Below are 24,439 nucleotides of genomic sequence, written 5' to 3'. Positions count from 1 at the left end.
ACACTTAAACCTACTGATGTTTCTGAAGGAGGCTCTAGAACTTCATGTGGTGTGGGGAATTTTATAGAGTGTGTTAATGATATCGAAGTTGAAGATGTTAATTATTCTGGTTTTCAATTTACTTGGAGTAAGAAACCTAAGGGAATTAGAGGTCTTTTGAAAAAGTTAGATAGGGTTATGGTCAGTTCCTGTTTCCTTGCTATGTTTCCTTTGCTCATGCAGTTTTTAAACCTTACATGACTTCTGATCATTGCCCTGCTATACTTGAAATTCTCCTCCTTAATGTGAAAAGGCTCATTCTTTCAAATTTGAAAATTTTTTGTGCAGTAAAGATGAATTTCTTCCTATTGTTTCTAATGTTTGGAGGTCCAATATTGATGGTTTTGTTATGTATCAGATTACCCGAAAGCTCAAAATGTTGAAAAAGCCTTTTAGATCTTTGCTTGGGAAGTACAAATTATCTAGTGATAAGACGGAGGGTCTTAAAAGGGATTTGGATTCTGCTCAGGCTAATATAGATAAGGATCCGGTTAATGCTGATTTCAGAATTCATCATGCCAATATCCTTAAAGCTTACAATCAACTGGTTGATGATGAGGAAAAACTACTAGCCCAAAGATGTAAAATTAATTGGTTAAGTGATGGGGATAGGGATTCCAGGTTTTTCCATAAAATCTTGAAGAGTAACCAGAATAAATCCAGAATTGTCACTGTGATGGATGAGGAGGGAAGATGGATACATGGGAGGGAAGTGGCCAATAAATTTGTGGACCATTTTTCGAATTTTCTTGGTCAAAATTATCCCACGGAAAGGTTAAATCAGGAGTCTGGATTCTTTAGAAATGTATTGGATCAGGATAGTGTTGTGGATATGATAAAGGTGGTCAGAGATGAGGAGATCAAACTTGCTATGGTTGATATAGATGATATTCGTGCCCCTGGTCCAGATGAGTTCTCCTCTAAATTTTATAAAGCTGCATGGAATGTTATTAGAAATGATATTTGTAGAGAAGTTAGAGAATTTTTTGGTCTGGGAAATTGCTGAAAGAAATAAATGACACCAGGATCATTCTGGTTCCTAAGAATGATAATCCTGGGAAAGTTTTGGATTACAGGCCTATTGCTTGTTGCAACACTTTGTATAAGTGCATTAGTAAGGTGATTGTTCATAGAATCAGAAATCATCTTAGCAAAATTGTGAACATCAATCAATTAATTTCATTCCTTGAAGATCCATCTTAGATAATATTATGCTTGCTCATGAGATTTTGAATGGATATAATATCAAGACTGGATCTCCTAGATTTTCCCTGAAGATTGATTTGCAGAAGGCTTATGACACTGTTAGTTGGGATTTCTTGAAGCAGACTTTGATTGGATTTAAATTTCACCCTTTCATGATTCAGTGGATTATGGAATGTGTATCCACTCCTTCGTTCACTGTATGTGTTAATAGGGTTGATCATGGTTATTTCAAATGTGGAAGAGGATTAAGGCAGGGGGGCCCTTTATCTCCATATTTATTTACGATGGTTATGGAAGTTTTTAACCTAATTCAGTTGAAGAATATTCACAATATGGATGGCTTTAGATTCCATAGTAGATGCAAAGATCTCAATATTACACATCTCTGTTTTGCTAATGATTTGCTGGTATTTTTGTATGGTAATGGGAGATCGGCCTGTGGTATAAAGGAATCTCTTGATGAATTTAGGTTGTTTTCTGGGCTTGAGGCTAATTTCAATAAAAGTCAAATCTTTTCTAGTCGAGTCAGCCCAATGATGAAAGGGATTATTTTAAGCAGTTTACCTTTTAATACTGGGAAGATTCCAATTCGATATTTAGGGGTTCCTCTTTCAGTCATAAAGCTTTTCATTAGGGACTAGAAAGGGCTAATTGAGAGCATAAAAGCCAGAATATTGAATTGGAAGAATAAGAGTCTTTTGTTTGCTGGAAGACTTCAACTTATACATTCTGTTCGTGGGTCTATGCATGTGTACTAGGCATCTGTGTTCAAGTTCCCGGTTTGGGTTAATAAAGAAATTGAGAAGATTATTCGGGGATTCCTTTGGTGTAGTGGTGAGATGAAACAAGGCAAAGCTAAGGTTAGCTGGGAACAATTCTGCAAATCTAAAAAAGAAGGTGGTCTTGGTATAAAAAGCTTGAAACAATGGAACATTTCCCATTTGACTAAGCATGTTTGGAACATTTTAGTTAAGAAGGACTCTTTATGGGTTAAATGGATCCATTTACACCACATTAAAGGAAGAAATGTTTGGGATATTTTAAGCAAACCTAATCTGAGTTGGGGATGGAGAAGATTTTTGGAGATTAGAGAGGATCTTAGACCCTTTATCACTTCTTGTATTGGTAAAGGGAATGAGACTTCTATATGGCATGATAGGTGGCACCCAATAAGCCCTATTAGCTCTATTCTCTCTCGAAGAAAAAGAATTAGCAAGGGATTTCATGATGATTCTAAGGTTGCAGAGCTCTTTGTTAATGGTGCTATAGTTTGGCCTGGTGAATGCTTGAAACAATGGAACATTTCCCATTTGACTAAGCATGTTTGGAACATTTTAGTTAAGAAGGACTCTTTATGGGTTAAATGGATCCATTTACACCACATTAAAGGAAGAAATGTTTGGGATATTTTAAGCAAACCTAATCTGAGTTGGGGATGGAGAAGATTTTTGGAGATTAGAGAGGATCTTAGACCCTTTATCACTTCTTGTATTGGTAAAGGGAATGAGACTTCTATATGGCATGATAGGTGGCACCCAATAAGCCCTATTAGCTCTATTCTCTCTCGAAGACAAAGAATTAGCAAGGGATTTCATGATGATTCTAAGGTTGCAGAGCTCTTTGTTAATGATGCTATAGTTTGGCCTGGTGAATGGTTGGACATATTCCCCAATCTGTCAATGGATCCTATTTGTATGCTTAATAATCAGGAAAATAACAAATACTTTTGGGTTAATTTGAAAGGTGCAGTGGGCAAATTTTCAACTAAGCAGGTTTGGAGAGATTTATATGGTCCTGAAATAGGTGTTCCTTGGTATGATACTATTTTGTTTAAAGACAATATACATAGGAATGCTTTTATTCTATGGATGGCTATGTTGGGAAAGTTGAAGACTCAAGATCGGGTTAGAAATTGGGAAAAAATGGGGAATCTTGAATGTGCTTTTTGTGTTAGAGGTATGGATTCGCACAATCACTTGTTTTTTATTTGTGATTATCCTAACTTGAGTTGGCATAAAATAAAGAATAAAGCTGGTATTAGTGAATGTCCTGATGATTGGTTACCTATTGTTCAATGGTTTAACACAAAAGTGGGGGAAAGTCTTTAAATATTATTGTGAAAAGAATTGCTCTTGCTAGTACGATTGCTCAGATATGGCAGGAGAGAAATAAAAGAATTTTTAACAATGAGAGGTGTAAAACTGAGAAGGTTTTTGTTCGAATAGTTGAAGAAGTCAAGCTTAGAATAATGGGAATTGAGGCTCTTTATAATAACCAAAACCTTATGGTTTGCAATGAGCGGGGAGTGTAAAAACTCAAAAATTGGAGATTAGGAGAGAAAAGGGATCAAACTTCAATGGTTGAAAATGGATGATAGGTTTGATTTGTTCCTGAATGATAAGATCAGTAGTTGTTGGGCTAAGGGGAAAGGTGGTAGAAGTAGCAGATTTGAAGTTTTGCTGACCATGTTGATGTTTTTTATCGGCATATGGTTGGACTTTAAAGGAACTGACGGTTTTTACTTTATAGTTGAGGGTTTACCCTCAAATATAAGTGACTGTACCAAAAGGGATAGATGGATATATATATATATATATATATATATATGATCTTAATTGAGATTATCTTGAAACTCTATCATGACATGTGATTGATGCCATGTCTAGTTTGTTACTCAAAAGTATTGACGGATTTAATAATCAATGGGTGTTTTTATTATTTTATCACATTGTGTTATGCAGATGGTGGGAGAAGGAGCAGATTGTTTTGTACAGAAGAAGGATTTGATGTGATTGCCTTTCTGGTAAATGTTGTTTGATAAGACGATTGGATTTTTGAAGATTATTGCTATCCTTTCAATAAGAATGATGTGGAAAATTTGGGGCATGAATTGCGGGCTGATGTGCAGAAACCAAATTATGATAGCTTTTAGTTTTGGTTTTTTGTTGTTCTTTTTTTTGGTTGAATTATTGTGTTGAATTTTTAACCCCTTGGGTGATGGGTTTTTTTAAGGGCCTTTCCCCTTGCTGTTGGATTTGTGTTAACAGGTGGAGAAGATACAGCTTGGGGGTGAAGTTACATTTTTTCCCATCCTTAATAAGCTCTTGGAGTGCTGTTGAGAACGTGGGGTTCTGTGGGATGTCTACTTATGGATTTATTAGGATTGTTTGGTGTATATTTTGGATGCTTATCCTTATTAGAAAGTGGTTGAAAAGTTGGATTTGGATAGGTTGGAGGTTTATTAGGTTGGATATAGTTTATTTGTAATTATCTTTGTATTCTTTTATTTTTTTTCCGAATAAAGTTTGCTGATTCTTGTGTATCTTTCAAAAAAAACGGAAACGGAAGACTTTAAAAATAACAAATTTATTTTTAACTCATAACAAAACCAAACCATCATGGATCCATTTATAGAGGTTAGAATGAAATAAAAAATAAAAAAACAACCATAGGATGTTTTAGAGATAACCTTTGAAGCTTTTGAACCCACTTGGTTTTTGGGTGTTGATAAAGATAGCAAAAATCAAAGAATATGATTTCTCTACAAGTATCCACCATCAAGAGTAAGGCACTTGGAATGCTAGTTCCTTCTTGTATTCTTGAGTGTCTAAAGCCTTTAAGTGCTTATCTTAAATAAGCACTAAATGATACAACTCAAGAAGGCTTTAATCACCAAAGTAAAGCACCAAACTTCAAAGAGTTGGAGAGAAAGAAGGGAAGAAAGAAGACCAAAAACTTAGCAAAAATGCAAGCCTCATGCATATCTTATATAGTCCATGAAAAGTAAGGTCTTTTTATTAAAATACTCTAAAGTATTTCTAGCCTTTAGAAGCATGGGAGACAAAGCATGGAAGTTGAAAAAGCAACCCCCATAATTTAATATTTTTGGCCACACCTCTTGAAAAGAGGGGGATTCTTTATTTTTGATAAACTCCAAGTTTATAAAATATAAACTTTGTCTTTAGGTAAAAGACAAAAGAATCCAACTAGTCCAAAATATTGTGCATGACTTACTAATTCATACCATATGAAATAATAACTAGTTATACTCTCTTATAATTATTATTTTCATAAAACAATAATTATTCCCTAATTAAAATACAAGAATCGATATTATTTATTAATAATCACATTAACAATAAATATACAAAATGTGCCAACTTGATAAAGGTGTGACCCTATAGGATCATATATTATTAGCAATATCACTCCATAATGATTCTTGGGCATATAGATTCAACATTAATACCATCATTCAACCATAAATCTGCCACTATAGTATTGTCATTAAACCCAGCTTCAAGAATTTCTAGAAACAACTTTGCTCAATACCACTAGGGTGCCATAAATCATGTCAAGCTAAAGTATTCTCACCATTCCCAAACTTAGAAACAATATGATTTCTAAGATGACTTCTAATACTTAGAAACCTCTTCCAAGTCCAACTTAAATCTTGTTTGAGAAGAATGTCCCAAAAATTCCCATTTTTCAAATGATTAACTTTCACCCATTCAACCCAAATTTATTCGTGATTGCTAATAATTTTCCAAATCTACTTCGATAATAAAGCAATATTCCAACTTTTCAAAATTTGAATGCCTAACCCACCACATTTTTTCGGCATACAAACATTTCTAAACTCACCATTGCACCAAAGGAAACTCCTTATGATTTTTTCAAGCTCATAAATCGTTTCAGCAGGGATCACAAAGATAGAAGCCCAGTAAACATGATACGAGGATAGAACAGAATTTATAAGTTGTAATCTACTTGCAAATGACAGGTTTTTATTTCTCCAATCCATCACTTTCCTTTTAACTTTCTCCACCATTCCATTACAATCACTTTTAAATAATTTTAAAGGGGAAATAGGTATACCTAAATATCTAACCGGCAATAAACCCTTCTTGAAAGGTAGGATACTCAAGGTAATACTTCTAATTCTAGGTCTGACACCACAAAAGAAAATTTGACTTTTAGGAACACTAATGCTCAACCCCGAAACCTCCTTCAACTCATCCAAAGCTTCCTTAATGACCCAAACAGAAGCATCATTACCATTGCTAAAAATCATCAAATCATCAACAAAACATAAGTGTTATAGTAAGCTCCTTACAGTTCCAATGATATTTAAAGGACCCCCCTGCCTCAGCCCCCTTTTCCCAGAAAAAAAACCTTATCTTCTCCATTTAAACAAATAGTGAAAAAAGGTGCAGTAACACATTCCATGATCCAATTGATCATAAAAGGGTGGAACCCAAACCCCTTTAAGCAAATTCAAGAAAATTCCCCTCCACCGTATCATAGGCTTTTTGAAGGTCAATCTTCATAGCACATCTAAGATAATGTATTCGAATTGTACCGTTGCATTAACTCTTGAGCCAAAAGGATATTATCCTGAATAGATCTTCCAGGAATAAAAGTAGTCAGATTTCAATCCACAATATTCCCAAGACTTTTACTAATACGATTTAATACTTTACTAATGCACTTATAAATGGTATTGCAACAGCCTGAAATCAGTCACTCGACGAGAACAATCAACTTTGGGAACCAAAACAAGTCTAGTGGCATTGAATTCCTTCAATAACTTCCCACTTCAAAAAAATTCTCTTATAGCTTTACAAATATCAGATCCAATAATATTCCATGAAGATTTGAAAATTTTTGAAGAAAACCCATCAGGTCTAGGAGCCCTATTATCATTAATATCAAACATGGCTTCTTTAATTTCAACATCTATGATGACTTTGATCATCTCAATAGCATAATTAGATCCAATTTCCTTTCAAACTGGAAGACATCAACAATAAAAGATTTCGATCTAGATTCCAACCCCAAAAAACTTTGAAAATGATTCACAAACTTTTTAGAAATAGCTTTTCCTCTATGCCACTTCCTATCTTCATCCAAGATGGTTTCTGTTCGATGCTTATTATGACTACTCTTGATAATCTTGTGAAAAAAGCAGTAAATATCACCATCTCTCAACCAATTCACTTTAGCCTTTTGAAATAAGGATTTTTCTTCATCACAGCACACCTTGTGAAACTCCTGAATCAAAGCAGAATTAACCATTCTATACTCTTCATTAGGAGGATCCAAATCTATGTTAGCTTGAATGGCCAGAGATTCTGTAGGGTTTAAAAACAGCATGAAAACTAGGAAATTTGGATATAAAACTCAAATTTCCCATAATCCTCTCTAGTTTCTTCAAAATACAATTCTTGCCATGTGGATAGTCCAAGTAAATTGCAACCCCATTTTACTCACAACTTCAACTTCGATCTCGTTAATGCAATCTTGAAAATCATCAAGCCCAACATTCACTTTAGAAGGACTCATGGCATAATCCGAAGGATTTATAGCAACGTTAATATCACCAAGTAACACCCAAGGATCATTTTTCACAACAGCCTTACGAAGAACAAGATCATCCCAGAACTTTCTCTGATTAATGTAGTAAGAAGCAGCATATATAAAGGAAAAATAGATGAACTCCCCAGATCCAATTAATTTACTATAACAATGAATGTCCCGATCAGATTAAGCAAGCACATTTAAAGAGAAAATTTAGGATCCCATCCAACAATTATTCTGGTACCATTACTGCACTTGTAATTATTACTAACTCAATCCCAGTTACCAAAAACATTCCAACATATTTGTTGCAGCTTCTTGAAACTAACATGAGTTTAAAGTATAGCATAAATATTCATTATATAACTTTTCACAACCTCAATCACCTCTTTTTGCTTAACAACTTTATTCAGACCTATAATATTCCATAATCCAATATTCATCAATGGGATACATTAGATTTTTCAGTGATACCCTCATTAAGCACCTATTGACTCATAACATTTTCTTCTCCATCAATCACCATTCTAGTCATACCACCAGAAATAATGTCCCCCTTATCACCAACAACTTTCTTATCCTTATCAATCAAAGTGAAATCAGAAGTACCCTCCATAATTTTATCCTTCCCTTTATTCACTTTTTTCCCTCCTCTTTACTTTTTAGATTCTTTTCAATATTATCAACAACATCATCAGTTAAATCTTGCAAAACATAAAATCTGTCTTTGAAACTTCCTCTTCATTTTGCTTTTTACTGCCATTATCATATCTTAGATTTTGACCCCTTTTTCCTGCACTTTTTGATTCCCCTTATTATTCCCATTTAAACCCTCTTTTTACATTTATTTCATTATTGCAAGGAACTCTTGATTCTTCATGTAATTCCAGTGACCAATTCCTCTATCATTCTAATTTCCATTTTGACCTTCACTACTCCTCTTATTATTACCTCTATTCCATTGATTGTTACTTCCTTTGTAGTTACGGTTACCATTACCATTGTTCTTCTGATATCCAAAATTACTATTATTAGCCATAGTCTTTGTACCATTAGAACTACCCATCATCCTTAGCATTATTGTTTGGTTTAGAAATACTCTTAACTACCTCACTTTTTCCTTTAATAAATGCTAAACAGATAGAATCTTCATGACCATATATTTTACAGTGTGAACATCTCGAAGGTCTCCATGCATATTCTACATCAAAACTCTGAATCATAACTTTAACAAGCATAAAATCCCATGTTCGCACCTCAATTCTATCTTTCCATTAATGCCTTATCTGCTGAGATTTCAACCAAAATTCTGGCATAAGCATTTCTCCCCTTTATGCTCAATGCACATCTCCTCCGTGTATTAGTCAAATGTCAAAGGAATCCCAATCTTGCTAGTAATTGTACATAAATTTTCTCCACTCCATGCTTCTAACGGAAGATCATAAATTTGTATCCATACAGGCACTTTGTTATGAGTATTCTTAGTAAGAGCCAACCCCGGACGCCATTTTTGGATAAATATTGGAAAATTATTGAAAATCATCCAAGGACTATTATCCAATACCTGCCTCATACCTTGATCCGAATTGAACTTGAAAAAAATAAACCCTTTACTGTTCTTAAAAATGTCCTCCAATCCCATATTCCTCCATATGTTCCATATTTCATTACTCAATGCTGGAAAAGCAATTTTCTTATCGAGCATATACCCATAAAAAGATTTATTCCGGAAAATCCTATATTATCCATAAAACTGATTAGTAGTCGTAATCCTCCCAAGACCGAAAAGCACAAGTATAATTACCATACTTAGTTTAATGATACCTAGTTTTATTAATAAGAAAAACTAGCTGAAGATGTGTTTGCCCTGTAAACTGGATGCGATGTTACTACCCTCCTATGATCACTTGGTACATACGAGTTGTATATAACTGAGATCGAACAGACTGTTGAATGGGTGAATCTGCCCTAAGCCCACAACAAAACAAGGAACAGGAAGTAAGGCGGGAATCACACATTTCACTGTCTACCGGACATCAGTTTTATATAACCTTGATGTATATGCTAAGTAATCACAGAGTTAATACCTCTTAAGACTGTTTAAGAAAAAGTATATTACAACGTAAATATATGGTTGTTTTCTCCTTGTGAGTTATTATAACCATACTGATATGACTGATGGCCTACACGACTTTCTTCAGACGTCGGAAAGTTATGACATTTGTCACCTCAGGCATGTCGGCCTAGCTGTTGCAAGCAGCTCAGGTTCGGGATTGTCAATCTCGTATAGATCTATACACAAACTCACGCTCTCCTTACAAGAGATTCTAGTTATAAGTCAGGGCTTTAATGGGTACTTAGATAAGTACGCGAAGGTGTCTCCCAAATTGCTTCAACGAATTTACTAGTAATAAAGCGAAAAAAAACCTTTTCGTAATTAACATATAATTTTTGTAAAATAACTCCTTTGTTCTATAAACCATACCTATTATAGTTTATAAGTTTATTTTTGTGTTATAATCTGAGCTTTGTAAAATAGTTTCATACGTTCCATAAACCATACCTATTATAGTTTATAAGTTTGGAATTTAATGAATTTCACGTTTAAATACATATTAACGGTAAGAACATAATAAGTAAATCATATTTTTAAACACAAGATTTCTTGTGTTTTACTTGTATCCACCCCCCCCCCCTAAAAACATTGAAAAAGCTTGGAAAAATATGGGCGTATGAACTCACCTTATGTGTGATCGCGGTTTAGATAACGAGCTAAAACAGTGATTTTGAGCTAGTATACAGGAAGGATATCGTAATCCTAATGGTATTAAACACATAATAATGCGTGAATAAAATGGTTTTAATAAAACAAGTTTTTCTTAAATACTAAATAATATGAAGAATACTTACAATAGTATCTTAAGGATGGAGCTTCAAATATAGTTTCCAGGGGAGTTTGGTCTTTGATTCTTGAGAATGGAAGGAAATATGGCTTGCAATTTGAGAGAGAACTAAGGAGGTTTTCGATTACTAAATATGTGAAAAGTGAATGTTGATTTCTATTGATGTATTTTATATATGAAGGAAGTTTATGAGGCGGTTGCATTGGTAAATGAATCATATCACCTTGGTATGCTGAATTAGGATAAGATATTTAGACATTTTAAGGAGTTTACTGTCAAATTGTAAGTCTTTGTGGTCAAGCGAATGTGGTCAAAAGGATAGTGTTTACTACCCATATGACCGAAATCACTCAAATCCTTCACAAAAGACGAATTTCGGTCCTAAGGTCAAATAGGAAAAGTGGTTTGCGGTTTTGAGTAAAAGGGAAAAGTGTTTTCGGCCAAGGCACCCCAAAAGCAAGAGATTTCGGCCACGGGTTTCTAGAAGAGGGTGTTTCCGGTTTGACCTTTCCAAAAGCAAGAGTTCACGCTTTGGTTTTGGGATTAGATTCCCAAAACCGTAAACTACATATAAACCTTGAATTATCTCTTTTTAAGCTAAGTGTTAGGCCTTTGTTCAAACTAGAACTTAAATCAAAAAATGTTTCAATATATATATAACTCATAGGAGTATGGTTTTCAAAGTTCCAATGCATCAAGTGTGTTGTGAATTCGCCTATGCTCGGTTGAAATTTAGACCTTTCTTGATCTAAAATTTTCCAGGTTGTGACAAGCCACTCCTTAGGAGCTCACCACATATTCAAGGAAAGTGACTTGGTTGGTGCAAAAGGTACACTTCTTCAAGTTTGCATATAGCCTTTCCTTCCTAAGCACACTCAAAACACGTTAGATGGTCAAGATGATCTTTAGACACTTTGAATAAATCAAAATATCATGAAGGTACTAGGAGCATTAGTTGGGCCAAAAGGCATTAGTAACCACTCATGCAAACCATGTTTTGTTTTTAAAGCTATTTTACACCCATCACCTTCTTTCATGCGAATTTGGTGATACCCGCTTTTCAAATCAATTTTGAAAAACAGTTTTGCACCATACAACTCGTCAAGCATATCATCTACTCAAGGGATGGGATGACTATACTTTACCTTAATATTGTTGATGGTATGGCAATCTATTCACATTCTCCAAGAACTATCCTTCTTTGGCACCGACAAGACTGGAATGACACAAGGGATCATACTTTCTTGAACCAATCCTCTTGCTTGTAACTCTTCAACTTGCCTTTGTAACTCCTTGGTTTCTGTGGGGCTTGTTCTATATGTAGGTTTGTTGGGAATAGATGCCCCAAGCATAAAGTCAATTTGGTGTTCAATCCCACAAACTGGTGGCAATTAATTTGGAATATTTTTAGAAAAAAAGTCTTCAAATTCCTACAAAAAAGAGGTAACATCACTTGGAAGATTTTCGACTGAAATGTTAGTGGCTATTTGAGCTTATTTGAACAAAGAAAAGCACAAAATAAATTTCTAATTTGAAAGCTTCTCCTATCTCACTTTTTTTGCCAATGTAATATATTTATTTTCCTTTTTTTCTTTCCCTCTTTTTTTCATGTTTTCTTTGTTTTTTAACTCTCTTTTTTTGTTCACTTTTTTTTGTTCACGTTCTTCTTTTTTCTCACTCATTTTTTGTTCACTTTCTTTTTTTTGTTCATCATATTTTTTTTCTCACTCTCTTTTTTTCTTCACTCTTTTTTTTGCATCTTGTTGAAGTTTTACTTGATCTTGGTAAACTTGAATTGGTGACATTGGTACAAGATTTACCTGTTTGGTTTTGTAAACAAAAGTGTATTTGTTGGTTAAACCGTCGTGACTTACATGCCTATTATATTGCCATCGTCTACCTAGCAACAAATGAGTAGCTTGTATTGGAACAACATCACACAACACCTCGTCTTCATATCTTCCAATCCGAAATGAAACCATCGCCTGCTTTGTAACTCGCACCTCACCACTATCATTGAGCCATTGGAGTTTGTATGGATTTTGATGCTTTATCTTTGGTAGACCTAACTTTTCAACCATGAAAGTACTTGGAACTTTAGTACAACACCCACCATAAATTATAACACTACATACCTTGCCTTGAACATAGCAATGAGTATGAAATATATTCTCCCTTTGGGCATCATCTAGCTCCTTGGATTGGATGTTTAGAGCTAGTATTGTAAACAACAAATCACCTTCAACAACCACCTTTTCATCATCACTAGAATCTTCCGATGAAACTATAGAATTTGATTCATCCGTTTCAATCTTGCCCTTTTCTCTAATCACCATGGTAAGCTTATTTGGACATTGACTTGCAATATGACCCCTTCCTCAACACTTGAAACACTTTATGTCAAGATTCCTAAGAGTAGAAGAATTGGTTTTTTCCTTTTGAAGTGTTTATTATTTTTGGATCAGATTTGCAATTAGAAGAAGAAGTCGCTGTATTTTCTAATTTTTTTGAAGTACTATCCTTCCTACTGTTAGTTCGAGACCCGCGACCTCTTTTTAATTGTTTTTCAATTTTAACAGCCATATGGGCCATGTCTTCAATTTCAACATAATGATGAATTTCAACCCGATCATGAATTTCAAGATTTAGGCCATTTAAGAATTTGGCCATGGTTGCTTTGGGATTCTCCTCAACATTAGCATGAACCATCATAACTTCCATTTCTTGGAAATAATCATCAACACACTTGCTGTGTCACACCCCCAAACCGAGTAAAAACGGTGTAAACGTCTGGGGGTGGATGACTTCATGTACAGTATCATAACAATTGCATAATAGAGATCAAAGCATTACAAACATTGTATTGATAATTTAATATTTACATTGAGTTCGAATCATTGTTTGTTTGACTCCCAAAACATATGGCAAAAATATAAGACGTAACACTGCTATGCTCCGTCTTCACAAAACCTGTATGGGTACCTGTCTACTAATTTCCTGAGAATACAAGTGGTTTTGAAAAAGTGTCAAAATTTAAGTCGGTGAGTTCATAAGCATTTTGTATGAGAAAGGTATGTCTTTGTTCCTTGAAGATGATACAGTGTTCTTCCAGAAAATCCAATATTTTCTTTTAAATGTAATGTAGTCTTAAATACCCTAAGACTGAAAATGTAATAGTATTGTTGTACTCTGAAGTAGTGTAATGTAGTTTTATATCTTTATAAAACCATTTGAATGCATGTTTCCAGAATGTAAACTGTATTGTACTGGAAAATAGTGTAATGTAGTTTTATATAAATAAAACCATTTGAATGCATGTTTCCAGAATGTAAACTGTATTGTACTGGAAAATAGTGTAATGTATTTTTATATAAATAAAACCATTTGAAGACATGTATGTATTCGTAAACCAAATGTATTGTTAATACCCCTTGTGAGTTATTATAACCATGCTAATGACCTAGATGGCATGTACTACGTTCTTCAGGCGTTCAAATGGTACGACATTTGTCACCCCAGACCTGTCGGTGTAACTGTAGCTAGCAGTTTAGGTGCGGGATTGTCAGTCCCGTATAGATCTATACACAAGAGTCACACTCTTCCTGCAAGAGACTCTGGTTATAATACAAGACTTTTTTGGTACTTAGATAAGTACTTGAAGACGTGTATCACAAAGCTATATTGACTGTTTACGTGTAGTATGATGTAAACTTCTTTTATAGTGGTTACATGGTATAAAATAATTATGCTTTGAAACAATTATTTTTGTATTGTATCTTGAAATGGTAAAATAGTGTGTATGTCTCATAAACTATACCCATTATAGTTTATAAAACTGTTTCACTGAAATGATGAATCATTTGTAGGCTGTTATCAATTTACCATGATAATAAAATGAATTGAAATAATTATATATGTATGTTTATATAATTATACCCTTTTTGCTTAATATATATATATATATATATATATATATATATATATATATATATATATATATATATATATATATATATATATATATATATATAAACACCGTAGTGTATTTGTACGGAAACTTCATAGTTTTGAAATTTTAGCAAAACTTAGGATGTATATGCTCACGAGTTTGAAATAAATCTATTTCGTGTATTTTAGCATTTTTTTCACAAACGGTAGTACAAATATGTGTAATCATATTGTATTTTTAACACAAGTTTTCTTGTGTTTTACTTGTATTCCCCCCTAAAACATAGAAAAATCGTGGAAAAATGTAGGGGTATGAACTCACATCGAGTGTGTTCTTGGCTGGATAACGAAGTGAGTGGCGATCTTCTTTAAGTTAGAACACGTGTATATAGTCATATCCTAATAGTCTTTAACACATGATACCATGTACAAATTAGATAACTATCATTAAAGTGTTATATAAACACTAGATTATATAAGGAAACTTACAAAGATTCCTATGAATTAATCTTGAAGAATTGTTTCCTGGGAAAGTTTAAAGGTGTTCCGGGAAAAAGTTATGAAGATTTGAAGATGTTCCTGCGTGAACTTGAAGATGTGTGAACTTGGTTTTCGGTTTTGAGAGCAAATTTGGAGAGTTTGTGAAGTGTAAAATGAGAAATGAGGTGTTGATTTCAGTTTAATATACATATATGGAAGTAAAATGATGTGACATATACCTTGGAATGTGTAATTTATCACATTATTAAAAGTGCCACTGGATAAGGTTTGTGTTTTCGGCCTATCCTCCACCGAAATCCCTTGATTTCGGTCTAAAACCTTAACCGAGAACCAAGTCTTCGGTCTTAAAAGGGTTTTCGGTCTATGGAAGGATCTCAGTCAAGGAGTGTTCTCGGCCAAGGGTTCTCGACTAAGGTATGTGCTTTTTGATTTTTAATTCCTAAAACCGAAAATCTCAAAAGCAAGTGAATTTTTATGATTTAATTTTTAACTATTTGACTTTTGTTTGACTTGTTTGACTTTGGTTTGACTTGTTTGACTTTTATTGACCCGAAATAACCGGTTGTTACAATATTCCCCCGTTAGAGAGAATTTCGTCCCAAAATTATTTCTAAAGTAGGCACTCATGAACTAGGGAAGAGATGCAGGTACTTTTGTTTCATCTGGTCTTCTCGTTCCCAAGTGAATTCAGGTCCTCGCTTGACGTTCCCGCGGACCTTTACTATAGGTATACGGCTTTGTTTCGTTCTCTTGATCTCGTTGTCCATGATTTCCACAGGTTCCTGTACGAAGTGAAGACTCTCGTTTATCTCGATTTCATCGAGTGGGATTATAAGATTCTCGTCGTACATACACTTCCTTAGATTGGACACATGGAAAATGGGGTGTATGTTACTAAGTTCCTGCGGTACTTGAAGTTTGTAAGCTATCGGGCCGATTCTAGCAAGAATCACGAATGGCCTGATATACCTTGTGTTTAGTTTTCCACATTTTTCGAAACATATCATTCGTTTCCAGGGTGAGACCTTTAACAGAACGCGGTCAGCAACCTGGAACCCAAGGGCTTTCGTCGTTTATCCGCATAACTCTTTTGTCGGTCCCTAGATGCTTTCAGTCGTTGCCGAATTTGGACGATCTTCTCGGTTGTTTTCCTTATAATCTTAGGGCCGGTGAGAGTGTTGTCAGGGACATGCTTCTTTGCTAGTTGTGTGTCACCCACTTCAGCCCAGCATAAAGGTGATATGCACTTGCGTCCGTAAAGAGCTTCAAATGGCGTGACCTTGATGCTAGTGTGATAGTTGTTATTGTATGAGAATTCGACGAGTGGTAAATGGGTATCCCAAGCTTTACCAAAGTCTATAACACAAGTTCTCAACATGTCTTCCAGCGTCCGAATGGTTCTCTCGCTTTGCCCGTCAGTCTGGGGATGGTACGCTGTACTCATGTCGAGTTTGGTTCATAAGGACTTTTGTAGTGATTGCCAAAACTGTGAGGTAAATCTACTATCTCTGTCAGAGATAAAGGATATTGGAACACCATGCAATCGTACAATCTTTTTAATGTACGTCCTGGTTAGCTTCTCCATCTTGTCGGTCTCTTTTATTGGTAGGAAGTGCTTGGATTTGGTTAACCTATCAACAATTACCCAAATGGTGTCAAGACCACTCGTTGTCTTGGGCAACTTGGTTATGAAATCCATGGTTATCCGCTCCCACTTCCACTCAGGTATTTTTGGTTGTTGTAGTAAACCCGAGGGCTTATGGTATTCTACCTTGACCTTCGCGTAAGTTAGGCACTTGCCTACATAGGTAGCGATTTCTGCCTTCATGTTTGGCCACCAATAAAGTTTCTTGAGGTCCAGGTACATCTTGTATGAACCGGGATGAACAGAGTATCTGGTCTTGTGAGCTTCGTTCATGACAAGGTCTTTGTACCCACCGAACTTCGGTGTCTAGATCCTATTCATGAGGTAACGAACTCCGTCATCCTTAACTTCCAGGTTTTTATCCATTTCTCTCAAGGCTTCACCTGCCACGTTTTCGGGTTTCAAGGCTTCCAGCTGAGCCTCTTTAATCTACATGGACATGTGAATGGATGGTCATGGTTAATGACTTTACTCGGCGACCCGAGTACTTTTTTCGACTAAGGGCATCTGCTACTACATTGGCCTTGCCTGGATGATAGCGAATCCCAGTTCGAGGTCATGTGTGGTATAGTTAACCTCGTGATTCTTAAGCTGTCTCGAGGCATAGGAAATGACCTTTCCTCGTTGCATAAGAACACAACCTAGCCCTTGCTTGGATGCATTGCAGTAAACTACAAAATCTTCTGTCCCTTCTGGGAGGGACAAGATCGGAGCGCTGCATAGGGGCCGCTTTAGTGTTTGGAAAGTAGTTTCTTGTTTCTCCTCCCAGTTGAAAGTTACACCCTTCTGAGTCAAGGTGGTGAGTGGCTTTGCGATCTTGGAGAAGTTTTGTATGAACCTCCTGCAGTAGCCTGTGAGGCCTAAGAATTGACGAATTTCAGTTGGAGTCTTGGTGTCGCCCAGTTTTCGATCGCCTTGATTTTGGAGGGATCCACATGTATCCCTTCCTCGCTGACCACGTAACCTAGGAAATCCACCTTCCCAATCCAGAATTCGCATTTCGAGAACTTCGCATACAATTTCCCCGCCCTTAATGTTTCCAAGACTTGTCGCAAGTGCTGACTGTGTTCTTCCTTACTTCGTGAGTAGACTAGTATGTCATAGATGTATCACGGATTTTTCTAAGTAAGGTCGGCATACACGGTTCATTAGGTCCATGAACACTACAGGTGCATTTGTTAATCCTAAGGGCATTACTATGAATTCGTAGTGACCGTAGCGAGTTCTGAATGCGGTCTTGGGGATATCTTCCTCCTGGACTCGGAGCTGATGGTAAAGGGTATCGATTTTTTATGGTGAGTTTATTTGGTTCCCGGTAGTCTATGCACATGCGGAATGATCCATCCCTCTTCTTCACGAACAAGACCGCTGCTCCCCAACGCGAGAAGCTTGGTCTGATGAATCTGTTGCTTAGCGGTTCGTTCAGTTGACTGGACAATTCCTGCATTTCTTCCGGTGCTAAACGGTATGGGGATTTGGCAACGGGGGTAGCTCCAGGAATCAAGTCGATTCTGAACTCGACTTGGCGTTCGGGTTGTATTCCTGGAAGATCTTCGGGAAATATGTCGGGGAAGTTATAGAATTCGGGAATATCCTTGATGTCTTTTACCTCTTGTTTCTTATCCACCACGTGGGCTAAGAAGGCGTAGTTTTCTTTGCGTAGATACTTTTGAGCCTTGACGCAGGAAATGATTTGAAGGTTCGTGCCGGGTTTTTCGCCATAAATGACAAGGGTTTCGCTACTTGGCTGATTAAGGCAAATGGATTTTTCGTAACACAGGATATCTGCATGGTGAAGACTTAACCAATCCATGCCAATGATGACGTCAAATCTTTTTATTTTTACCGACATTTGGTCGATTTGGAAGGAATAGTTGTTTATAATGAGGGTACATCCTATGAATATATCGTTAGTTCTCTCTGCCTTTCCGTTTTCCATGTCTACGGTGAATGTGTCTTTGTGACAACTGTCGATTTTGGATCCAACAAACGTCAAGCAAAGTCAACAAGTCAACGAAGGTCAAACTAGTAGGATATAAATATGTAAATTATTCCTTGCCTTCAGAGTTCTTGGTTAGGACCGAAATCACTAGGATCTCGGTGGAGTCTTGGACCATAATCACTAGGATCTCGGTGGATTCTTGGACCGAAATCACCATGTGATTTTGGTGGATTTTAAGGTGTTTTCGATTGGGATGGGCTGTAAATACGAGGTGCCTCTCTTTCTGCCATTTATCGAACATTTAGGATTCAACCGAGATAATTAAACATTTTATACTAAACATTTTCCACGTCATTGTTTTGATAAAAGTCCAACATTTTGATAAAATATAAAAGAGTTGACCTTGGGTGCATGGAAAGCCCCAACTTTGGTCACATCTAGTTCCAACTCCCCACAAGACGTATTACACAACATGTATCAAGGCCTTTACCTAACATACAATTAAGAAAACATCACCTCACCTTACCCCCCCCCCCTCACCCTCCCTCCCCCTCCCCCATAAAATTTCATCCAACCCTCTCCCCCCTTCACTTCATCTTCTCCAATTTGTTCATTCACTTATTTTCGCTCAAGAACTCTCCATCTTTCTCAAGGATAATACCTCCTAAGTTGGTTCTCCAATTTTTGGTAAGCTTTCCTCCATAGATCTAGTGATTTTACACACATAAATACTAGTTTTTTGACATTTACACACATTAATATGTGTTATTATCCATAGGGTAATACCGTCTTCAAGTGTTCTTTAACCATCTTCAAGTGTTCAAAGCTTGAGGATCTTCATCCTCATCTCCTTATCCACTAAGAAATCCACTCAAGATGAGTTCATACCCCTTCATTTTCTAGTTTTTCCAAGTTTTACAGGGGGATACAAGTAAAAAAAATCCTTTTTGGATGATCTAAAGGCTTTACAAAAAATACAAGTTACGTCACTAAAACATAACTAAGCTTAAAAATCAGCTTTTTATAGAAAAGTTGTGGTCTGTTCACGGACTGTTATACCCTGCTTAAACTTGATATATTTCAAAAATGTTCAATATGCAAATATTTTTGGTCTATACCTTTTTAAGGACTACTCGCACGCATTCATACAATCTTTCTACAATTTATGGTGATTTTTACAAAACTGCCTATCATTTCAGAACATTTTCGGACCAGTCTGTAAAAATGAACATTTTCACTCTGGTTAGAAACCACTTCAGGTCAGGTAAAAGTATTATGGACAAAATAGACTCATTTTCTAAGCCCTGAGAGTTTACGGATCCAAATTTCAACTTACGATGATTTTTCTATAATTTTTCTAAAAACATGGACAGAAAAGTCAAAAACTAGAAATTATCTTTATCATACTAAATGTTTTTATACTTGTGTTAATTGTAAGTTTTTATGACATATTCATTTAAAAACATCTAGACATGATAATCACTATGTATTCATATAAAACATTATATAAATAGTTTCAACAAACAAACAAAATAAACTATAATTGGTATAGTTTGGGAGTCACAAACATTTCACAATCATTTCAGAAGAAACATATAATTACTTAAAGGTATAATTATTTCATCTACAACAAAAATGAGTTTTCAGTTTACTTAAATCGGTTGATACTGGTTGTGAGACATTCAGCTTCATCGTACCTACCAAAGTACACAACTAAGACCTGCATTATAACCAGAGTCTCTTGTACAAAGAGCGTGACACTTGTGTATAGATCTATACGGGATTGCCAACCCCGCACCTCAGCTGTTAGCTACAGTTAGACCGGCCAGTCTATGCTGACAAATTTCGTAAACAGTTTCGAGGTCTGAAGAACGTCGTTCAGGAAACTAGTCGCATTAGTATGGTTATAATAACTCACATAGGGTATTAACAAAACAATTGATTTAAGGGTTCACATACATTCAAGTAGTTTTATATAAAGATAAAACTTCGTAACACCATTTTTCAGTACAGCTTTACTTACATTTTTAGCCTTTGGATTAAGACTTACAGTTCATATCAAAGAAAATATTGGATTTTTTGGAAGTATACACTATCATTTTACACGAAACAGTTACAAACTCCTTCACATACAAAAACGCTTATGAACTCACCAACTTAATCGTTGACACTTTTCAAAATCACTTGTATTCTCAGGAAATTAGTAAACAGGTAACCACAAGAGTTTTTGGTAGATGGGACGTCGTTGCATCACGTTACTTATATTTTGTTATATGCATTCGATATCATGTAAACAATGATTTTGAGTACAATGTAAACATATTATTTATCAATGTAATGGTTGTAATGCTTTGATCTCTATTATTCGATTGTTATGATACTGTACATGAAGTCATCCGCCCCTAGACGTTTCCGCCGTTCTGGTTTGGAGGTGTGACAGATTGGTATCAGAGCATTGTTTATAGTGAACTAAGTATATCAAACCATGTAAGATATACAACTATTAATACAATGGGGCTACAACACTCTGACTAAAATTATACTTTTAAAATATAAGTATTTTTATAAAGGTATACATACATGTATACATACTAGGACAGTGTCGTAATAGGAAACATATAAAAGCATTTAGATAAGTTGGACACTACGATTAAGCCTAAATAGTTATGTAATCATATCTAGGATAAATATAGCCTGATCAACTATATTTATACGAGATATGACCAACATGTGTTTAGGAATGGTCATGGTAGGAAACGAATCTAAAACATACCAACCCTATATACCAAGAAACTCTAGAATCAAACATAAAGATTAAATTACTATATGAGTATTTTAGGATACCATAGGATCACACACTTAAACCGTTCATGTAGCTGGGGCCAGATCATGGAGCTGGGGCCACTGTTGGGGTCACTGACGTACGCACATGACTACTGGAGAGGGACTACCCCCAGACATGCCATCTCATTGATCACCTCCATGAGGACCTCACCACCGCATGATCAAAAATGAGGGAGTACCAGGATAGGCTCTCGACTCTCAAGGACAGGGTAATCGCAGCTGAAGCTAGAGCAGTCACGGCAGAACAGAAAGCGGAGGAGGCCACCCGCGAGATGTTTGAGGTGGCAGGGTACCTTGTGCGTCACCGTGGCATACGATAGGCTAGTATAACTTAACGAGTTAGTGACCACGGCACTTCCACAATGTGTTGGACTTAGTGCGTCTTTTATCACCACCAGTAGTAGTAAATCAAGCGAGATACGCCCTCCAATGCCAGTGTACCCCGAATCAACTAAATGTTTTGACGTCTATGTTCTGTTTTGGGAATTTAACGTTCGTACAATACCTACTACTACTTACAACCATAAGCATATTATGATGTTGGTAAAACAATTGGGAATCATACAACGAAACATGTAGTTCATATGTATAGAAATATAAATACAGATGGGATACAACTAGCAACGACCATAGTTACATACAAACTGGTTTCATACCATACAAAAGAATCATGCCACAATACGGAAGTAGCCAGCATACCGACACAACACCAGTTCTACGAATGGACCCCACAACATTTCAAGCCGCTGTAACAGCCGTTGTGACAGTCTTCATCGTACAACTTAGAACTAACAACGCAAACAGAAGCGGGAACGGTGCCAGCAGTTCTAATCACGGTGGCAACCAAGTACACCAACGGGTGTGCTCCTGCAAGGACACCTCAAATTTCAAATCTAAGAACTCTCATGACAATGAGGGAGTACTGCCCAAGAAACGAAGGTTCTGGAACAAGAAAAAGGGTCGTCTGACTCAAGGACCTGCCAAAAGACAACAAATTGTGGCAGCCCATACCACCACTACTGTCCCTACTGCCTCAGTACCCACGAAACCATATGATGGGAACCTGCCTAAGTGCAGCAGGTGTAACTTCCATTATTTTGGGATCTGCCGAGAATTGCAACAGAAAAGGGCATACCACCCGCTTTTGTAGGGGGCCGACTCAACAAACCACCCAATCCACTAATGCTGGACTAGGTCAGGCTTGTTACAGATGTGGAGAAATGGGGCATTTCAAGAGGGAGTACCCAAAAGCCAATAACAGCAAAGTTGGAGGCATGGGAAGAGCTTCAACAACAGGACTTAACGAAGCGACAAGGAACCCCACTGTGATTACTGGTACGTTTCTCCTGAAATAACTCACATGCATGCATACTTTACAATAGGGGTGCGGAGAGGAGACTCATAAGTCACAAAGTATAAATACATACATAAACAAAAACCCCAAGCATTCCTGAAAATATTTCCGGTAGAGATGGCTCGGGGAAGAACCGAAACAACCCACAACACATACCTAGGATGCACACCAACTCTAAGCAAACATTCCTTGTAAATCGACCTAAAGCCGGTGACAATAGGAAACTTCGACGCAACCATTTACATGTTTAGGTTAAATCCTCACTATACCAATACCATATGTTACGAAAAGGCAGTTCAACTTAACTTACCAAATAAAAAAAACCCTTGTTATCTTTGATGACAAATCCGACACAAACCTCCGAATCATACCTTGCATCAAGGCTCTGAAGTACCTAGGCAAGAAGTACCATGCTCTTCCTAAGGCCACGATATGAATACGATTCAGGAAGTGAAGGACATCCAGGAATATTCCAGAAAGCTGTAACTTCCCGATGTATTCCTAGAAGATCTTCCAGAAATACCACCCGTGCGCCAAGACGAGTTCAAAATTGACTTGATTTCCTGAATTCACTCTCATAGCCAAATCCCCATATCGATCAACGCCAACGAAAATGCAGGAACTGTCCAGTCAACGGAACGAGCTAATGAGTAAAGGAATTATCAGGCCGAGCTTCTCATGATGGGGAGCGCCAGTCTTGTTTCTAAAGGAGAAAGGCGAATCATTCTATATGTGCATTAACTGTCAAGAGTCGAACGAACTAACCGTTAAGGACCGATACCCGTCAAGAGTCGAACGAACTAACCGTCAAGAGTCGAACGAACTAACCGTTAAGGACCAATAAAAAAGACCGACGAGATGGAGAAGCTAACAAGGATGTACATTAAGGAAACCGTACGACTACGTCGGGTGCCAATATCCATCATCTCCGATAGAGATAGTTGATTCACATCGCGGTTTTGGCAGTCCCTACAGAAGTCCTTGGGAACCAAACTCGACATGAGTACAGCTTAACACCCTCAAACTGACGTGCAAAGCGAGAGAAACCTATAAACGCTAGAAGACATGTTGAGAGCTTGTGCGATAGACTTTGTTAAAGCATGGGATATCCATTTACCACTCATCGAATTCTCCTACAATAACAGCTATCACACTAGCATCAAAGTCACGTCATTCGAAGCTCTCTATGGGCGCAAGTGCAGATCACCTATATGCTGGGCTGAAGTGGGTGACACGCATCTAGCAAGAGGACAAGTACCTAATAGCACTCTCACTGGCCTGGAAATCATACGGGAAACTACGGAGAAGATCGCTCAGATCCTTGAATGATTAAAGGCATCCCGGGATCGGCATAAGAGCTATGCTAATAAGCGACGAAAACCCTTGGAGTTCCAGGTTGGTGACCGTGTACTGTTGAAGGTCTCACCCTGGAAGGGAATGATACGTTTTGGCAAATGTGGGAAACTAAATCCAAGGTCTATCAGGCCATTCGAGATCCTTGCCAGAATCGGCCCGGTAGCCTAAAAACTTCGACTACCACAGGAACTCAGCAATATACATCCCACCTTCCACATATCCAACCTAAAGAATTGTCTGTTCGACAAGACTCTTCTAGTCCCACTCGATGAAATCGAGGTAAACGAGAGTCTACACTTCGTAGAGAAACCTGTGGAAATCATGGACAGGGAGATCAAAAG

General features: G+C 36.7%; 1 protein-coding gene across 1 annotated transcript; it reads left to right on the top strand.

Annotated features, from left to right (window-relative positions):
• Window positions 1-415: 415 nt before the first annotated feature.
• Window positions 416-4,037, top strand: LOC145127755 (uncharacterized). The gene is made up of 7 exons (XM_079062889.1): window positions 416-1,028; window positions 1,116-1,158; window positions 1,232-1,442; window positions 1,560-1,652; window positions 2,004-3,223; window positions 3,337-3,532; window positions 3,987-4,037. Exons 1-7 carry the CDS (start codon window positions 416-418, stop codon window positions 4,035-4,037), a joined length of 2,427 nt encoding a protein of 808 aa, XP_078919015.1.
• Window positions 4,038-24,439: the final 20,402 nt, after the last annotated feature.

The sequence above is a fragment of the Lactuca virosa genome, chromosome 7 (assembly GCF_052849685.1).
Source record: "Lactuca virosa cultivar CGN04683 chromosome 7, Lactuca_virosa_CGN04683_v6, whole genome shotgun sequence".
In the NCBI taxonomy this organism is placed as follows: Eukaryota; Viridiplantae; Streptophyta; class Magnoliopsida; order Asterales; family Asteraceae; genus Lactuca; species Lactuca virosa.
This window is presented reverse-complemented; position numbering and strand designations above follow the sequence as displayed.

Bases quoted from the DNA above. Each gene is read 5' to 3' on its own strand.
- LOC145127755 (XM_079062889.1), top strand. From the start codon at position 416: ATGTTGAAAAAGCCTTTTAGATCTTTGCTTGGGAAGTACAAATTATCT. The intron at 1,029-1,115 runs GTCTGGGAAATT...TTTGGATTACAG, and splicing joins AGAAGTTAGAGAATTTTTTG to GCCTATTGCTTGTTGCAACA. The intron at 1,653-2,003 runs GTATTTTTGTAT...CATGTGTACTAG, and splicing joins GTTTTGCTAATGATTTGCTG to GCATCTGTGTTCAAGTTCCC.